Below are 20,758 nucleotides of genomic sequence, written 5' to 3'. Positions count from 1 at the left end.
CTAACAATAACAACAACAATCATGCTTAGTACACACTACATAAAAATACCTTATAACACACAAATTTAATTTTTAAAAATCTAGTAATTTATACTTTTAAAAAAGTGAAATACAGATAAATTTTCAACTCAGTAAGAAAATTACTATTTTTAAAACATCTAAAATTATTTTGTTCATGAAGTATACTAGCATATTAATTGTCGACAGCCTCTTTCACTCCAGAGTAAGCTCTGAAGGAGAAGCTTGAAGTTACCTTACAAGCTGACACCAGTTCTCCCTCCGACAGGCACTACAGAAAACTACAACTCTACGGGAACTAAATTTTTTTTAAAAACCATACGAAGGTCAACTAGTTTAAAACAAAAAATTACTTTACAATTAAGACGATTAATTACTCACCTGCCAAAAACATAATATTTTCTTAATTTGTTGCTGATGGCATTGGCTTCCTGAATCCTCATTGAGAGCTTCATGGAGCTCCAATTCGGCTGAACTGATAGAGAAGATTCAAAATACATATATGAGCACGAACATACTTCACTAGACAGAACAACTGCTAAAAAAATTAACTTTAAATGAATGGTTTTAATTCTATGTTGGAGAAGGAAAAGGGTGATATTTGAGTAACTTTTCTTCAAATCTCATTGGTGAAATACAACATTCTCTATATAAAATGATGCTTTATCACCTGGGGTGAAACGGACAAAAGCTAAAGTTGATATTGAGAGGATAAGGATTTTGTAAGAAAGGAAGCATCAAAGACAATGCTTTTCTTTCTAATTTCTTTACAATTTTTTTCTAATTTCTAATTTCTTTAAAGTATCAACTGAAGTATACTACAGCCTTACTTATACAGACTCACCCCCTTGCATTTTACTTGAAAATTAAATACATATTTATTATGCCAAAAAGAAAATGATTTAGTCCACAATTTCATTTTTCCTAATTTAAATTTAGGACTTTATCACAAATAATTTCTGTACTGTTCAGTCAAACTTATAACCAGAATGCTATTAAAAAACACTTTTTTGGAAGCCTAAGCCTCACCTTCATATGGATAAAAAATCAAAGATTTATTGCAAGGCACTGTTCTAGGCCCTGAGGGGAATAAAAAGATATACAATATATTTAACTTATCTCTTGCAACAAATATAAATAGTATTCATATTTTCAAAGTTATTTAAAAACAGAAATTATAGAAAGTACATAACACAATTACCAAATATTCTTGCCAAAAAATTAAACCTGAATCTGATAGGTCTGTGGACCCAACTACCGCTCTACAGGGAATTCAGGGTCAAAGGAACCTGTTAAGCAACACTACGGAGATATAATTGGCATAATCCAGAATTTGGGAAACTCCACAGGACAGATGACCTGGCTCTTCAACAAATAAATTCTAAGTGGAAGGGAGAGGAGAGAAGGGGAGGGGGAAGTAAGGGGAGGGAAGGAAAAGTGAAAGAAATGAGAGAATTTACAGATTAAAAGAGGCTTAGCAGTTGCAAAAGGACAAATATTGTATAAGACCACTATTATAAGAACTGGAGAAATAGTTTAAACAGAGAAGAAAATCTTTGATGGTTACGAGAGGGAAGTGGGAGGGAGGGAGGGAGGGAGAGGGGTTTTCACTAATTAGATAGTAGATAAGCTTTATTTTAGGTGAAGGGAAAGACAACACACAACACAAAAGAGGTCAACAAAATTGGACTAAACCAAAAGCAAAGCAGTTTCCTGAATAAACTGAACGCTTCAAAAGCCAGCAAAGCAGGGGCAGGGGTTTCGGGACCACGGCTTCAGGGGACATCTAAGTCAACTGGCATAACAAAATCTATTAAGAAAATATTCTGTATCCCACTTTGGAGAGTGGCATCTGGGGTCTTAAACGCTAGCAAGTGGCCATCTAAGATGCATCAATTGGTCTCAACCCACCAGGAGCAAGGAGGAATGAAGAGTACCAAAGACACAAGGTAACTATGAGCCTAAAAGACAGAAAGGACCACATAAACCAGAGAATACATCAGCCTGAGACCACAAGAAATAGATGCTGCCTAGCCACAACCTGCCCTGACAGGCAACACAACAGAGAACCCCTGAGGGAGCAGGAGAGCAGTGGGATGCAGACCCCAAATTCTCGTAAAAAAACCAGAATTAATGGTCAGACTGGGACTAGAAGCACCCCAGAGGTCATGGTCCCCAGACCTTCTGTTAGCCCAAGACAGGAACCATTCCCAGGGCCAACTCTTCAAACAGGGATTGGACTGGAATATGGGATGGAAAACACTACTAGTGAAGTATGGGCTTGTTGGATCAAGTAGACACATTAGACTGTGTTGGCATCTCCTGTCTAGAGGGGAGATGAGAGGGCAGAGGGGGCCAAAAGCTGCCCGAAAGGACATGAGGAGAGAGAGTGGAGGGAAGGAGTGTGCTGTCTCATTAGGGGGAGAGCAATTAGGAGTGTATAGCAAGATGTCTATAAATTTTTATATGAGAGACTGGCTTGATTTGTAAACTTTCACTTAAAGCACAATAAAAATTAATTTTAAAAAAAGAGAGAGACTTAGGAGACATATCTATGAAATGTCAGGTGTAGGCCTATGAGTCAGAATTGACTCGACGGCAATGGGTTTTTTTTTTAGGCCATGTGTGGACCTAGATTCAAAGAAACCAAATGTAAAAAAAATATTTATGAAACGATCCAGGAGGTAGGAATGTAGATGAGATATTTGGTGTGTATAAGAAATTATTATTAATATTTTCAGGTGTAATAATAATATGGTTATATTTAAAAGACTAAGAGAGTCCTTATCTAATCTAGAGATACGCAGTGAAGATACACAGTCTGGGATTTGCTTCAAAATAGTTCAGGAAGATAGGGGGGTTGATAAAGATGAAACAAGATTGAATACGTGTTGATAATTGTTGAAGTTAGATGATAAATACATAGTAGTTTACTGTACTAAAATCTCCAGTAGTTTGTGAAATTGTCCATAATGGGGAAAAAAAAGGTTTACATAAAAACATGCTGTGGTCTACATAGAAACGTGAAGAAATTTTTTTAAAAATCCATGTGAAAAAGAGCACAAACTACTCAATGATTAAGTATAATTGAGATATAAAATAAGGATTAGAATAAATTATCACAGTTTTAAAACATGTCACATGTTAAATGCTTGGAATTTTATTGACTATTTTGGTTATATAACTAAGTATACTAAAAACTAAAGGTCATAAAAACAATCATTCATGCAAATTTATCTAAACCCAGAAATTTTATTTAAATTCAGCAACATCTACAATAAAGAATTTTGAATATACAAAAGCAACTAAACTCTAACATCTTAGAAATCATAATATATAAAATAACATATGTAACTTAGAAAATGTCAGCTAAAATAATGATATACTTACTTGTAAAAGTTTTATCTCTATTACTCTGATTCTGCTGTAGACTTTGTACTTCTTTAGCAATTTTTTGCTTCTCAGTTTCTAAAGCTTCCAGAATTTTTGCATGGCGGATGCTGTGGTCTTCTAAAGCCTAATTAATATTTATTCATATAGACACTTCCATGAGAATATACAAAGAAAGAAATTCTAAAGCCAGATTGATAATGGTAACACACTATAATCAACTTTTTATATTACGCATACAAGATTTTTTAAAATGACTTACAAGATTATTTTGTAAAATAATTTTGTCCTACAATAAAGTCATTAGGAATTTTTGATAACATAGATTAATCTTTTTCTTCCCATTAACAGGAAATTACAAAAAGCTTAAAAGGAAAAACTGCTCAAAAAAGCCCAAACTCAAAAACATGTACTGACTAAAGAGGGCAAATTTAAAAGACATGAGAAAAGCCAAGTTTAATGCAAATGAACTTTATAATAGACCTTAAAAAATAATTGTTTTTTAAGATTTAACTTAAAATTGAGTAATACAGTTGTTTTTCTCCTAAAAATCTTTGAGGTGGTTCACAAACCACTCTGCATCCTAGAGTTGGCTAGTAAATGTATTATCACTACATAATAGGATTGGTATTTGGGGTTACCAGGGATATTTTTCTTCCACCCACCCATCTTCAAATTTGGGAAAAAGAGAAATAAAATTGCCATCTGAGAGTTAAACCTTAAGATTAAGATATAAGGGATCAAAACCAAAACCAAACCAAATTCGTTGCTTTCGAGTTGATTCAGACTCGTAGCCATCCTATGGGACAGAACAGAGCTGCCCCACAGGGTTTCCAAGGAGCAGCTGGTAGATTCAAACTGCTGACCTTCTGGTTAGCAGCCAAGCTCTTAAGCACTGTACCACCAGGCTCCATAAGGGATCAAAGCAGAGAAGCAGAGATTACAAGAGTGGTTCTCAAACTTTAGTATTCAACAGAACCATGGGGTGAGGTGGGGGGTTGTTAAAACAGATTCTGGGCCCCACTCCTAGTTTCTGATTCAGTAGGCCTGGGTTAGGGCCTGAGAATTTGCATTTCTAACAGGTTCCCGGGTGACGCTGATGTTGCTGGTCCAGGGCCCACACTTTTTCTTTGAGAGCCACTAGTAAAGAAAAAGAATGGCCAAAAAGGTTGGTAGTAAAGTGACCAAAGGTATTAACATACTGACAATTCTGGTTTAATACTTCAGTCTCGAGAACATGGATAATGAGTCTGTCCCTGAAAGATGCCCTCACCCTCACTCAGCTGACAACGTTAGGTGCAGCAGCACACGAGGCTGAGGTAGTGTGAGTTCTCTTAGGAAACGGCCAGCTTGCTGCTCTTTCCATGGGCAGATGATGCTTCATTTTGCCAGCAAGATGTGACCCAGTGTGAATTGCGCCTTTCTCATTTTTTTACATAGTGCTCCAATACTATTTCACTTATTTAAATGATTTGCCATGACTGATCACAGGATAGTTGTAGATGCATAAAAAGAGAAAACTTGGATGGAACTAGATGGAATTAAGAGGTCTGACCCTTTCGAAGTACCTGTGTGATGATGTGTGAAAAGATCTGTGAGCAGTGCCCAGTATACAAGCTTTTAGGCAAGAAGATACCTTCTCATCTAGAGACTTGGATTTGGCTATCTTCTGTCAAGACACCATAAGGTTGCAAAATAAATAAATAAAAACTTGCAAAATCTGGTTTTTCCTTAGAGTTGCGCCAACTAGGTATAAAATGCAATTACCTGTTTTGTAGCCAAAGTCTCCATTTCTAACCGCTTTTTGTTTACATATATTTCCTGTTCAAGATGCTGCTTTGCCTTTTCTAATTCCTCAATTTTGTGATTAGCCTTTTGGTTATTTATTTCCTGCATTTTCTTCCTTTGAGACTCTTCTTCCTTTAAAGAGCAATAGTAAGATACAATTCAGGCAAAAAACGCAAAACAGTTTTCAAAATGGTACCAAAAAACACAAAGTCCCTTTCTTTAACCAAGGCACAAGAAACTGACTTATAAAGAGATATTTACCCATACCTTCTCTATGCCTTTTTAATTGATTATATGTCATTAGGCAAACCTTTTAGAGTACTCTCCACCAAAGGGGCTTCTGCAAGTGCAACACTGCTGGTAAACCATGGGCAGAGCCATGGCTCTCACGTCCAGAAGACCGAAGCTTCTCTGCCTACCTCCTCCTTCCAGCAGCCATTGTCTACTAACAACTTACTTCTTAAAGTAAAATTAAAGGCCAAAACTCATTGTGGATTTGACTCTAATCTTTAATATACCTCCAGCAACCTTGCAGGGACATAATTTTACAACCAGCAATACATAACTTGGTGTGCACTATCACGGAAAGAATAAACCAATTCTGCCTTTACCAGTTCTGTGCACTATCACGGAAAGAATAAACCAATTCTGCCTTTACCAGTTCTGCTTCCAACGCTTTTATTTTGCTTTCATATGCAGCTTTTTGAGAAGAAAGCTCTTGCTGAGCCATTTCTTTTGCAATTTGGATTCCTTGCATCATTTCTTCCTTTGCTTTCAACCGCGCCTCTTCTATTTCTGCTTCAAGTCTATAAAGAGGTAAAATATTTACAGGGTACACGGCCAAGAATTCTTTATACACGATAACAGTTTTTAATCATATTAAAATGTTTCCATCTAACTCAAAACATAATTTCTGACGTTCTTTCAACATTGTTCTTAAACTTTTATTAGCTACATAACTATTTATACATAAAACCAGAAACCAAACCCATTGCCATTTAGTTAATTCCAACTCAGAGCAACTCTATAAGACAGAGTAGAACTGCCCCATAGGGTTTCTAAGCTGTAATCTTTGTGTGTGTGTGTGTGTGTGTGCGCGCGCATGCACGTGCTTTAGGTGAAACTTTACAGAACAAATTAGTTTCTCAGCCAACAATTTACACACAGATTGTTTTGTGACACTGGTTGCAATCCCCACAATGTGTCAATACTCTTCCCTTCCACACCCCATTTCCCCACGTCCATCCGTCCATTTCTCCTCTGCCTTCCTGCCTTCTCGTCATTGCTTTTGGGCAGGTGTTGCCCCTTTGGTCTTGTATACAGGATTGAACTAAGAAGCACATTTCTCACATGTGTTAATATTTGTTATATAGACCTGTATAATCTTTGACTGAAGGGTGAACTTTGGGAGTGGCTTCAGTTTGAAGTTAAGAGGGTATCTGGGGGTCACAGTCTCGGGGGTTCTTCTAGTCTCTGTCAGATTAGAATTTAAATCTGAATTTTGTTCTATATTTTTCTCCCACTCTGTCCAGGACCCTCTAGTGGTAGCTGGGCCCCATCTAGTTCTTTTGGGCTCAGGCTGGTAGAGGCTGTGGTTCATGTGGTCCATTAGTCTTTTAGATTAATATTTTCCTTGTGTCTTTGGTTTTCTTCATTCTCTTTTGCTCCAGGTGGGATGGGACCAGTAGATGTATCTTAGATGGTCACTTTCAAGCTTTTAAGATCCCAGACGCTACTCACCAAAGTTGGATGTAGAATATTTTCTTCGTGAACTTTGTTGTGCTAACCGACCTAGATGATCCCCACAATCTTGGTCTCCAGCCCTCAGCTCCAGTAACTCAGTCCCTCAGGGTGTTTGGATGCATCTATGAAGCTTCTATGACTTTGCTCCAAGGCTATAATCTTTATGGACGCTAACGGCCACATTTTTCTCCCACAGAGCAGTTGGTGGGTTTGAACCATCAAACTTTTGGTTGGCAGCTGAGCACTTTAACCACTGCACCACCAGGGTTCCTTCTATTTATACATTAAAAAAAAAAAAATTCCTTGCCGCTAAGTCGATTTCAATTCATAGCAACCCTATAGGCAAGAAAGAACTGCCACATCTTTCTCCTGCAGAGTAGATGGTGGGGTCAAACCACCAACCTTTCTGTTAGCAGCTGAGCACTTTAACCACTGCACCACTATGGCTCTGTTACTTATACACAAAGAAAATATAAAACAATGAAAAGTTGCTTATTTCTAATTTAGTTACTCTTATAGATGCCTGATATTTAAGTGCAAACCCTGGTGGTGTAGTGGTTAAGAGCTGTGGCTGCTAACCAAAAGGTCAGCAGTTCAAATCCACCAGGCGCTCCTTGGAAACCCTTTAGGGCAGTTCTACTCTGTCCTTCAGGGTCGCTATGAGTCAGAATTGACTCGACGGCACAGGGTTTGGATATTTAAATATATAAATCCACTGCCATCTAGTTGATTCTGACTCATAGCGACCCTACAGGACAGAGTAGAACTGCCCCCTAGAGTTTCCAAGGAGCGCCTGGCAGATTTGAACCGCAAACCTCTTGGTTAACAGCCGTAGCACTTAACCACTACGCCACCAGGGTTTCCAGAGTTGAAGTATATATATATTCCTACATATATACTTAAATATATATCTCTAATGCTTAAGGAAAATAAATTACATAAAAATATGATGCTCTAGTAAATACTACAGTGAATATTGTAGTTAACTTTTTAGAAAACACAAAATAAGGGTATTTAATGTCAAACTTTCATGCTGAGTAAAAATTATACTTCATATATCAACAACTTTCAATTCATCTTTAGGTCATAGCTTAGGAAAATACTGAAATGACCTAAAGCACATGATATGAGGGGTGATAAAGAAGAGATTATACCATATGTTTTTAATCCTTTATAATAATTTGACATTTTGGTAGTCAAAACATTAAATCAGCTTTGTTACCTCTCAAAATCCAGGGGAAAAAGCATCAATGATTACAGAAAAATAAAAAGTTTTTCTTCTCAATAAACTCGATACTCTAGCAACTACAGTATATAGAAGTTTCCATTCCCAGTTTTACTGGAGAAAGAGTAAGACTGCCAAAAGAAAGAGGGCAAAAGCAGATTCAGGCTTTTAGAAGGTGACAAAGCAGGGTTAGTCCAGCTATACTAGTCATTCTTGATTCTCCTCCTTTCACCCTCTCTGGTCATCAACTCTTGTTGATTTTATCTCTTTAATATTCTTCACATTTCTCCTGTCCAATCACGCAATACTTATCTTACTTCTATAGTGTCTTAACATAGTTTGCAGGCTCTAACATGCTCTACGTCTAACCCATTCTCCAGACGTGGGTCATGGTGAGCTTTCTAAAACTATGATTCAGGTTATGTCTGTCTCCTTCAAATTCCTTAATGACTCCCATGCCCTTTAAGATAAAGTCCAAATTCTTTAGCATTTTATTTATTTACACTTTACAAGGATACTATCTAAGCCAAAAATCCTACAATTCTGCACGAGCTAAAACTGGGATAAAGAAAGAAAAACAAAGATATACTCCCTGTCATGGATTGAATTACATCCACGAAAAGTATGTATTGTAAATCCTAACCCCTATACCTGTGGATAGGTCCCTGGGTGGTGCAAACATTTAAGTGTTCGATTACTAGACGAAAGGTTGGTGGTTTGAACTCACCCAGAGGTGCCTGGGAAGACAGGCCTGGTAATCCGTTTCCAAAAGGTCACAGCCTCGAAAACCCTATGGAGCAATTCTACTTTGCATACATGGGGTTGCCAGGAGTTGGAATCAACTCGACAGCAACTGACAACAACAACGATACCTGTGGATAGAATCCCATTTGGGAATAGGGTTTTCCTTATTATATTAATGAGGCTTTATCAGTGTAAAGTGTATCTAAAGTCAATCGCTTTTGAGGTATAAAAGCAGCAGAGCAGGCACAGAAGCAAAGAAATACAGATTGATAAGAGAAGATAGATGCCATGTGGAGACTGCCAAGGACGAACAGAAGCTGAAAAAACAAAAGGACCTTCTCCTGGGCCAACAGAGAAAGAAAACCTTACTCTAGAACCAATGCCCTGAATGTGAACTCCTGGCCTCCTAAACTGTGAGAAAATAAATTTCTGTTCATTAAAGCCACCTACTTGTGGTACTTCTATTATAGCAGCACTAGATAACAAAGACACACCCCTAGTCTTCTTCTGGCTAGCTTCTTACAGTCTCTTGGGACTCTGTTCCAAAGGGACATCTTCTCTCCTCTGGAAGCCTTCACTGATCCTGGTCTGCACCAACTGTCTCCCCAAGAGATTTCAGACCATACATTACAGGACTCTGTCAGGGCACTCTAGCATAGCACTACGTCATAACCGTCAAGCCCATGAGATTATAAATTCTTCTGAAGCAGGAATTACATTTCGATTATTCCCCAGCACCTAGTACTATGACAGACACCTAACAGATGCTCAATAAATGTTTGATAAATGATGAATGAGGCATACACTGATGCTCGAGAATTGATTTGTATTGTTACTCTTACAGTCAGCAGCACTCTAAGAAATGTCCTGGTTAATTTAACACGGAATGATGTTTGATTGCTTCTGCTATTTAGTAGGAATTCATCATCTGGTGGCACAGTGGTTAAGAATCAGCTGCTAACCAAAAAGTTCACGGTTTGAACCCACCAGCCACTCTACAGGAGAAAGATGTGGCAGTTTGTCTCCATAAAGATCACAGCCTTCTCGGGGGACTGGGGACCCTGGTTTCAGCATACATCTAGGTCAACTGGCATAACAAAGTTTATTACAAAAACATTCTGCATCCCGCTTTGGTGAGTGGCGTCTGGGGTCTAAAAGCTAGTAAGCAGCCATCTAAGGTGCATCAATTGGTCCCAACTCACCTGGAGCAAAGGAGAATGAAGAACACCAAAGACACAAGGAAAATATGACCCCAAGAGACAGAAAGGGCCAAATAAACCGAAGACTCCATCGGCCTGAGACCAGAAGAACTAGATGATGCCCAGCTACCACCAATGACTGCCCTGACAGGGAATACAACAGAGAGTCCCTGAGGGAGCAGGAGAAAAGTTGGGTGCAGAACTCAAATTCTCGTAAAAAGACCAAACTTAATAGTCTGACTGAGACTGAGGGACCCCAGAGGACATGGCCCCCCAGACTCTCTGTTAGCCTAAAACTAAAACCATTCCCGAAGCCAACATTTCAGGCAAAGGTTAGACTGGACTATAAGATTAAAATGATACTGGTAAGGACTGTGCTTCTTAGCTCAAGTAGATACATGAGAATAAGTGGGCAGCTCCTGTCCAGAGGCAGGATGAGAAGGCAGCTGGCTGAATGGACGTGGGAAACACAGGGTGGGGAGGAAGAGTGTGCTGTCACAGTAGGGAGAGCAACTAGGGTCACATAACAATGAGCAGGTACGTTTTTGTATGAGAAACTGACTTGAATTGTAAACTTTCACTTAAAGGACAATAAAAAAAAAAGGTTTGAACATTTTTGTGACTTTGAGGGATTGTAATGATTTACACTGATTGCCATTAGCCGTGCATAGAAAGAGTCTCCCCTCTCATTGTATCTTTGCAAACATTTAATATTATATTTTTAATGTCCATTTAAAATAAATTATTTAATGGTACCAAAAAAAAAAAAAGATTATAGCCTTGAAAACCCTATGGGGCAGTTCTACCCTGTCCTATAGGGTTGCTATGAGTCGGAATCGACTCGACAACAATGGGTTTGGTTTTTTTCTTTTGAACTACTGCTAAAGAAAATAATGAAAGGACAGAGGCAAAACCTGAGACAAAGGATCTACCAGGTACATACAAAACTGACTGACTATTACTTAAGGCACCCATTGTATCAAGAAAAGAGATTAGGTTACTACAAACCAGCACCCAAAGAGTTAACTACTGGAAACTAGTACAACGTGATTAACTTTCTTTTGTTGACCTCACCCTTCCACGTACTAATTTATAGCAACAATAATACTTACTGTGATCTCTGGGCTAGGAGCAACTCATTTTTTGCAAATTCAAAGTCTTTTGTACCCTCGCTTATAAGAGTATCAGCATCTCTACAGGATGGTCTTTGCCCTTTCTGGACTTCTACTGGATGATTAAATCTAAAATAATGATCACCTCCAAGAATTACCCGATCACCCTAAAGTACAAAATAAAAAAAAAATTTACTAACAGAGGTGAGTGTGAACCAAAAAAATTACAGGAGACAAATCATTATGCCTAATAATTCAATTTAGCCTAGTATTGCTAATGATAAACAAAAAAAAAATCATAGTACACAATCTCCTCACTTATCGACATGGTTAGGTTTCAAAAAACAGGTCATTGTGCAAAATTGGTGTTACGTGAAAATGTAGGATGACCTCATCAGATCACAAAATGAAGGATGACTACATCATTACATAACTGCCAAACCATTGAGAATCATGGCCCAGCCAAGCTGACACAGAACCTTAACCATCGAACCCAGCATTACTTTCATGCTGCATCTCAGCATTCATTACCGCCAGATGTACGTCCTTAATTGTGCAAAACAGTTGGACAGTAGTTTTTTCACTGTTGTCGTGAATGCAAAATGTCAGATAACAAGACAGTCGATAAGTGAGGAGAAGGTGTAACTAACATTTATTAAACACTTTTTATACGCCAATCACTGCAGTAAGCACTTCACATACGTTTCCTCATTTATGCCTCACAAGAGCCCAATGAGAGTCATATCGTTGTATCAATTTTAGGAATGAGTAAACTAAAGAACACAGAGTTTAATGATAACAATAATGTATTCGTTGAGAGTTTACTATCTGCAGATTATGTCCTGAAAGCTATGCATTAATTATTATTGCACTTAATCTTCCCAGCAATCCTGAAAGGTAGAAAGCCTCCACTTCATGAGCCATAGAGTCAATTCCAACTCACAGCAACCCTATATGACAGAGTAGAACTGCCCCATAGGGCTTCCAAGTAGCAACTGGTAGATCTGAACTGCTGACCTTTTGGTTATCAGCCTAGCTCTTAACCACTACGGCCACCAGGGCTCCAGATGTCTCAGTTTGCCCATCATAGTTGGATTTGTGATTGTTCTCCTGATGTAATTATTAATAATTCTCTCACAATGGAGTACTCTGCATTGATAAAGAACAACAATGAATCTGCGAAACATTTCATGACATGGAAGAACCTGGAAGGCATTATATTCAGTGAAATTAGTCAGCTGCAAAAGGACAAATATTGTATGAGACCACTATTACAAGAACTCAAGAAATAGTTTAAACAGAGAAGAAAATACTCTTTGATGGTTTCGAGGTAGGGAAGGGGAAGAGGGAGGGAGAGGGGAATTCACTAATTAGGTAGTAGACAAGGGCTAATTTAGGTGAAGGGATGGACAACACGCAATAAAGGAGAGGTCAGCACAACTGGACTATATCAAAAGCAAAGAAGTTTTCTGAATAAACCAAACGCTTCAAAGGCCAGAGTAGCAGGGGCCAGGTTTGGGGACCATGGTTTCAGGGGACATCTAGATCAACTGGCATAACAAAAACTATTAAGAAAACATTCTGCATCCCATTTTGGAGAGTGGCACCTGGGGTCTTAAATGCTAGCAAGTGGCCATCTAAGATGCAACAATTGGTCTCAACCCACCTGGAGCAAAGGAGAATGAAGAACACCAAGGACACAAGGTAAGTATGAGCCCAAGAGTCAGAATGGGCCGCATAAATCAAAGACTACATCAGCCTGAGACAAGAAAACTAGATGGTGCCCAGCTACAACCGATGACTGCCATGACAGGGAACACAACAGAGAACCCCTGAGGGAGCAGGAGAGCAGCAGGATGCAGACACCAAATTCTCATAAAAAGACCAGGCTTAATGGTCTGACTGAGACCAGAGGGACCCCGGAGACCATGGTCCCCAAACCTTCTGTTAGCCCAAGACAGGAACCATTCTCGAAGCCAACTCTTCAGACAGGGATTGGGACTGGACTATAAGACAGCAAATGATACTGGTGAGGAGTGGGCTTCTTGGATCAAGTAGACACATAAGACTATCTGGGCAGCCCCTGTGTGGAGGGAAGATGTGAAGGCCGAGGGGGACAGAAGCTGGTTGAACGGACACAGAAACACAGGGTGGCGAAAAGGAACGTGCTGTCTCATTAGGGGGAGAGCAACTAGGAGTATACAAGGTATATATAAGGTTTTGTATGAGAGACTGACCTAATTTGTAAACTTAATAAAAAATAATAATAATAATAATTCTCTCAAAAGTGTCCTAGTTTATGCACTATTAAGCAATCATCTTAGTAAAATAACTTGCTGAAGATCACGTTTTTGTTGTTGCTGTGTGCTGCCAAGTCGATTCCGACTCATAGTGACCCTATAGGACAGAGTAGAACTGCCCCATAGAGTTTCCTAGACTCTAATCTTTACAGGAGCAGGTTGCCAGGACTTTCATCCCATGAAACACCTGGTGGGTTCCAACTGCTGACCTTCCTTTCAGTTAGCAGCCAAGCACTTAACCTTTGCATCACCAGAGCTCCTTGCTAAAGGTCATACAGATAGCAAACAGTAGCGCCAGGGCTTCAACCCTTTCTGGCCTGATTCCAAGGCCCAGCTCTTTACTGGACACATAAGATTGCTGTCAAGTGGTCTGCTCTTTAGGTACTGGTTCATAGGGATATAATTTTTGTCTCTGCATAAAGGACAATAGCTTCTGAATTAATAGAAAAGAGAATTGTAGAACTGGAAAAATCCTTAAACTGGTTCAACTCCCTTATCTTACAGAGGAGAAAACTGAGACTCAAAGAAATTAAATGACTTGCTCAAGGTCAAACAATTTCTTATCTTTCAGTACGAGTCAACTTACATGATGTAATACTGTGGCTTCCAAAATATGTCTTCCATTAACATAAGTCTTTGCTTCCCCAACTGGGATAATACTCACTGTCCCGTCAAAATTTTCGATGGTACTGTAAAGATAAGAGGCACATTGTTACAATTACAGGACACATTAAAAATATGAAGCAGGCAATACAGGATGATCCTGCTTGGGTTATTCCTTTAGTATTAAAGTTCATGTCAGTTTATTACGAAAATAATTTAAAATTCTTTTATTTTGCTTCAACTAGATTTTAAAGTTTTGGCAAAAAAAATCTGGCTCCAAATTCTCATAGGACCAGACTTAATGGTCTGACTGAGACTAGAAGGACCCCAGTGGGCATGGCCCCCAGACCTTCTCTTGGCCCAGGACAGGAACCATTCCCAAAGCCAACTCTTCAGACAGGGATTGGACTGGACAATGGGTTGGAGAGGGATGCTGGTGAGGAGTGAGCTTCTTGGATCAGGTGGACACTTGAGACTATGTTGGCATCTCCTGCCTGGAGGGGAGATAGATCAGAGGGTGGAGGGGGTTAGAAACTGGCGAAATGGACACGAAAAGAGAGAGTGGAGGGAGAAAGCGGGCTGTCTCATTAGGGGGAGAGCAATTGGGAGTGTGTAGCAAGGTATATATGGGTTTTTGTATGAGAGACTGACTTGATTTGTAAACTTTCACTTAAAGCACAATAAAAAGTATATAAAAAAAAAAAAATCTGGCCCCTCTCAGCTACATTGGAAACGATTCTATCCCATGTATTTTGATTATAAAGATTTTTTAAAAAAATAAAACTTCTTTTCCCTAAAATGAAAAAAAAAATTCAAGGAACAAACTTATTAAAATATTAACAGTGGTCACCCATGAATGGGACAATTTTAAGTGTTTTTATTTTTTACTTTTCTATGTTTCTGGTTTTACAAATCAGCAAATGGAAAAAACAACAAACATTTTTTTTCTCTCATGAAAAATCTTACTCCTTATTCATATAAAATAACTGGACCCTGTCCAGAAAATCAACTATAAATGCTACTTGTTCCTTTGTTCTTTATACCCAGAGAACAGGAAAGAAACTCCAAAGTCCAGTTCCTCTTCGGATAAACTGGATAGAGAGGAGAAAAGGGAAGCAAAGGCTCAGTCCCAACCAAAAACGACCAGTTAGGTTCCAAGATCCGTATTAACGAATACTAGTTCAATTGCATCCTTTAGAGAAAAGAGGAACTCACCCTCTGGCAGGCCATCCCTCCCACCAATCTAGTGTCTTAACCAGCAAAGGTTTAAGCAAGGTCTTCTTGTTCCACTCCCTTCCTAGTTCTATCTACTCTCCCATCAATATTCCTTGGTCTACATATTGGGTCATAAAACAAACCTCTGCAGAATCCAAAACACCAAAATATCACAAAGCATCTTCTCAGACCACAAGGCCATAAAAGTGGAAATCAATAACAGAAAAATCAGGGAAAAGAAATCAAATACTTGGAAACTGAACAATACCCTCCTGAAAAAAGACTGGGTTATAGAAGACATTAAGGAGGGAATAAAGAAATTCATATAATGCAACAAGAATGAAAACACTTCCTATCAAAACCTCTGGGACAGAGCAAAAGGAATGCTCAGAGGTCAATTTATATTGATAAATGCACACATACATAAAGAAGAAAGGGCCAAAATCAGAGAACTGTCCCTACAACTTGAACAAATAGAAAGCGAGCAACAAAAGAATCCATCAGGCACCAGAAAAAAATAAACAATAAATATTAGAGCTGAACTAAATGAATTAGAGAACAGAGAAACAATTGAAAGAATTAACAAAGCCAAAAGCTGGTTCTTTGAAAAAATTAACAAAATTGATAAACCATTGGCTAGACTGACTAAAGAAATACAGGAAGGGAAACAAATAACCCAAATAAGAAACGAGAAGGACCACATCACAACAGACCCAAATGAAATTAAAAGAATCATATCAGATTATTATTAAAAACTATACTCTAACAAATTTGCAAACCTAGAAGAAATGGATGAATTCCTAGAAAAACACTACCTACCTAAACTAACACAATCAGAAGTAGAACAACTAAATAGACCCATAACAAAAAAAGAGATTGAAAAGGTAATCAAAAAACTCCCAACAAAAAAAAGCCCTGGCCCGGACGGCTTCACTGCAGAGTTCTACCAAACCTTCAGAGAAGAATTAACACCACTACTACTAAAGGTATTTCAAAGCATAGAAAATGATGGAATACTACCCAACACATTCTATGAAGCCACCATATCCCTGATACCAAAACCAGGTAAAGACACCACAAAAAAAGAAAATTACAGACCTATATCCCTCATGAACATAGATGCAAAAATCCTCAACAAAATTCTAGCCAACAGAATTCAACAACATATCAAAAAATAATCCACCGCGACCAAGTGGGATTTATACCAGGTATGCAAGGCTGGTTTAATATTAGAAAAACCATTAATGTAATCCACCATATAAATAAAACAAAAGACAGAAACCACATGATCTTATCAGTTGATGCAGAAAAGGCATTTAACAAAGTCCAACACCCATTCATGATAAAAACTCTCAGCAAAATAGGAATTGAAGGAAAATTCCTCAACATAATAAAGGGCATCCATACAAAGCCAAAATAAAAAAATAATTTTTTTTTTTTTTTTTTATACAAAGCCAACAGCTAACATCACTCTAAATGGAGAGAGCCTGAAAGCATTTCCCTTGAGAACGGGAACCAGACAAGGATGCCCTTTGTCACCGCTCTTATTCAACATTGTGCTAGAGGTCCTAGCCAGAGCAATTAGGCTAGACAAAGAAATAAAGGGCATCCGGATTGGCAAGGAGGAAGTAAAATTATCTTTATTTGCAGATGACACTATCTTATACACAGAAAACCCTAAGGAATCCTTCAGAAAACTACTGAAACTAATAGAAGAGTTTGGCAGAGTCTCAGGTTATAAGAAAAACATACAAAACTCACTTGGATTCCTCTACATCAACAAAAAGAACATCGAAGAGGAAATCACCAAATCAATACCATTCACAGTAGCCCCCAAGAAGATAAAATACTTAGGAATAAATCTTACCAAAGATGTAAAAGACTTACACAAAGAAAACTACAAAGTACTAGTGTAAGAAACTAAAAAGGACCTACAGAAGTGGAAAAACATACCTTGCTCATGGATAGGAAGACTTAACATAGTAAAAATGTCTATTCTACCAAAAGCTATCTATACATACAATGCACTTCCGATCCAAATTCCAGTGACATTTTTAAATGTGATGGAGAAACAAATCACCAGCTTCATATGGAAGGGAAAGAAGCCCCGGATAAGTAAAGCATTACTGAAAAAGAAGAAGAAAGTGGGAGGCCTCACTCTACCTGATTTTAGAGCATATTATACAGCCACAGTAGTCAAAACAGCCTGGTACTGGTACAACAACAGGCGCATAGACCAGTGGAACAGAATTGAGAACCCAGATATAAATCCATCCACATATGAGCAGCTGATATTTGACAAAGGCCCAGTGCCAGTTAATTGGGGAAAAGATAGTCTTTTTAACAAATGGTGCTGGCATAACTGGATATCCATTTGCAAAAAAATGAAACAGGACCCATACCTCACACCATGCACAAAAACTAACTCCAAGTGGATCAAAGACCTAAACATAAAGACTAAAACGATAAAGATCATGGAAGAAAAAATAGGGTCAACCTTAGGAGCCCTAATACAAGGCATAAACAGAATACAAAACATTACCAAAAATGACGAAGAGAAACCAGATAACTGGGAGCTCCTAAAAATCAAACACCTATGCTCATCTAAAGACTTCACCAAAAGAGTAAAAAGACCACCTACAGATTTTTACAGATTGGGAAAAAATTTTCAGCTATGACATCTCCGACCAGCGCCTGATCTCTAAAATCTATATGATTCTGTTAAAACTCAACCACAAAAAGACAAACAGCCCAATCAAAAAGTTGGCAAAGGATATGAACATGCACTTCACTAAAGAAGATATTCAGGCAGCTAACAGATACATGAGAAAATGCTCTCGAGCATTAGCCATTAGAGAAATGCAAATTAAAAGTACGATGAGATTCCATCTCACTCCAACAAGGCTGGCATTAATCCAAAAAACACAAAATAATAAATGTTGGAGAGGCTGCGGAGAGATTGGAACTCTTATACACTGCTGGTGGGAATGTAAAATGGTACAAGCACTTTGGAAATCTATCTGGCGTTATCTTAAACAGTTAGAAATAGAACTACCATACAACCCAGAAATCCCACTGCTCGGAATATACCCTAGAGAAACAAGAGCCTTCATACAAACAGATATATGCACACCCATGTTTATTTCAGCACTGTTTACAATAGCAAAAAGCTGGAAGCAACCAAGGTGTCCATCAGCGGATGAACGGTTAAATAAATTACGGTATATTCACACAATGGAATACTACGCATCAATGAAGAACGGTGACGAATCTGTGAAACATTTAATAACATGGAGGAACCTGGAAGGCATTGTGCTGAGTGAAATCAGTCAGAGGCAAAAGGACAAATATTGTATAAGACCACTATTATAAGATCTTGAGAAACAGTATAAACTGAGAACACATTCTTTTGTGGTTACGGGACGGGGAGGGAGGGAGGGTGGGAGAGGGTTATTTACTGATTAGTTAGTAGATAAGAACTACTTTAGGTGAAGGGAAGGTCAGCTCAGCTGGACTGGACCAAAAGCAAAGAAGTTTCCAGGATAAACTGAATGCTTCAAAGGTCAGCGGAGCACGGGCAGGGGTTTGGGGACTATGGGTTAAGGGGACTTCTAAGTCAATTGGCAAAATAATTCTATTGTGAAAACATTCTGCATCTCACTTTGAAGTGTGGCATCTGGGGTCTTAAATGCTAACAAGCGGCCATCTAAGGTGCATCAATTGGTCTCAACCCACCTGGATCAAAGGAGAATGAAGAACACCAAGGTTACATGATAACTATGAGCCCAAGAGACAGAAAAGGCCACATGAACTAGAGACTTACATCATCCTGAGACCAGAAGAACTAGATGGTGCCCAGCCACAACCAATGACTGCCCTGACAGGGAGCACAACAGAGAACCCCTGAGGGAGCAAGAGATCAGTGGGAGGCAGACCCCAAATTCTCATAAAAAGACCAGAGTTAATGGTCTGACTGAGACTAGAGGAATCCCGGCGGTCATGGTCCCCAAACCTTTTGTTGGCCCAGGACAGGAACCACTCCCGAAGACAACTCATCAGACATGGAAGGGACTGGACAATGGGTTCGAGAGAGATGCTGATGAAGAGAGAGCTACTTGTATCAGGTGGACACTTGAGACTGTGTTGGCATTTCCTGTCTGGAGGGGACATGGGAGGGTATAGAGGGTTAGAAACTGGCAAAACCTTCACTAAAGGAGAGACTGGAAGGAGGGAGCGGGCTGACTCATTAAGGGGAGAGTAAGTGGGAGTATGGAGGAAGGGGTATATGAGCTTATATGTGACATACTGACTTGATTTGTAAACTTTCACTTAAAGCACAATAAAAATTATTTAAAAAAAAAAAATTTTCTTAGTCTACCATTCTGGAACTTCCACAATCTGGTTCTAACCACCAATATCCCTTATTTGCTACATTTTCCCAGAAGAACCCCACCTCATACTCAAACTTTTCAGTACCATGAATTTGCCTTAATATTAGCTTTCCTCCCTTGTTTGAGTCATTCCTTCAACAAAGGCCATCCTTTCCCTTATCTCTATCATCCTTCAACCCAACTGAAAAGCTAGAGCTCTAAGAAGCTTTTCTTTACGTCTCAGCAGGAAGCAGACTCTTCCTTCTCTTTACTTTTAAGCTCTAAGTATGTAGTACTCATCTAACACAATATATACTGATGGGTACTGAAGTTCCTATATTCACTGTATCCCTGCATGCCAGATATGTGTCAACAGTGAAGACAGACATGAAACCAGCTCTCACGGAGTTTACAGTCCAGGGAATAAGACAAAGGCTGATGACTGTACTAAACAAGGACCAACAGAGTGAGAGGCAAGTGGGGGCTTCCTCATCCCCTACTAGACTCTTAACTCTTTCAGAGCTTGTTCTATATCTTTGCCACTAATAGAAGTAATATTGCATTTCTGTTATACAAAACAATTACTTAATTAAAGAGCAAATGGATCTGAAAAACGAGAGGATTTTCTCTACCGGATATAAAGACTTATTATAAAGCTAAAGTAACTAAGTCCATAGGGTATCAGAGAGAAGAAACAGACTTCCAAATTTTTGAAAATTTGTTATATGAGCAGTACAGATCACAAAAAAAGCAATACACTATATGTTGCTATGAGTTAGAATCAACTCAATGGCAACAGGTTTGGGTTTTTTTTTTTGGCATTTAGGGGTAATGTGTAGTACTGGGACAACAAGTTATTCACATGGAAAACAAATGAATCTAGATCCCAACTTCTTAACAAATAAAAATTCCAGACAACTTAAGAACTTAAATGTGAAAACAAAACTTGAAAACATCTATAAGAAAATTTAGACAAACATCTCTATGATCTCAATGTAGAAAGGATTTCTTAAACAAGACACAAAAATTGACAACCATAAAGGACAAAACT

The 20,758-nt window shown here is 38.6% G+C and overlaps 1 protein-coding gene across 2 annotated transcripts in view; it reads right to left on the bottom strand.

The window, feature by feature from the left end:
* The window catches only part of KIF14 (kinesin family member 14), a 73,975-nt gene that overhangs the window by 35,058 nt on the left and 18,159 nt on the right, over positions 1 to 20,758 (bottom strand). For both annotated transcript variants that reach the window (XM_003410204.4, XM_010590194.3), the window contains 6 exons: positions 14,106 to 14,208; positions 11,220 to 11,386; positions 5,855 to 6,002; positions 5,176 to 5,328; positions 3,409 to 3,535; positions 400 to 493 (listed from right to left, as the gene is read on the bottom strand). In XM_003410204.4, the coding sequence (XP_003410252.1) occupies positions 400 to 493; positions 3,409 to 3,535; positions 5,176 to 5,328; positions 5,855 to 6,002; positions 11,220 to 11,386; positions 14,106 to 14,208 (792 nt within the window). The remainder of the gene's footprint in view (positions 1 to 399; positions 494 to 3,408; positions 3,536 to 5,175; positions 5,329 to 5,854; positions 6,003 to 11,219; positions 11,387 to 14,105; positions 14,209 to 20,758) is intronic.

Source organism: Loxodonta africana, chromosome 20, assembly GCF_030014295.1.
Source record: "Loxodonta africana isolate mLoxAfr1 chromosome 20, mLoxAfr1.hap2, whole genome shotgun sequence".
NCBI classification, from domain to species: Eukaryota; Metazoa; Chordata; class Mammalia; order Proboscidea; family Elephantidae; genus Loxodonta; species Loxodonta africana.
Note: the sequence above shows the minus strand (reverse complement) of the source record. Positions and strands in the feature narration are given on the sequence as shown.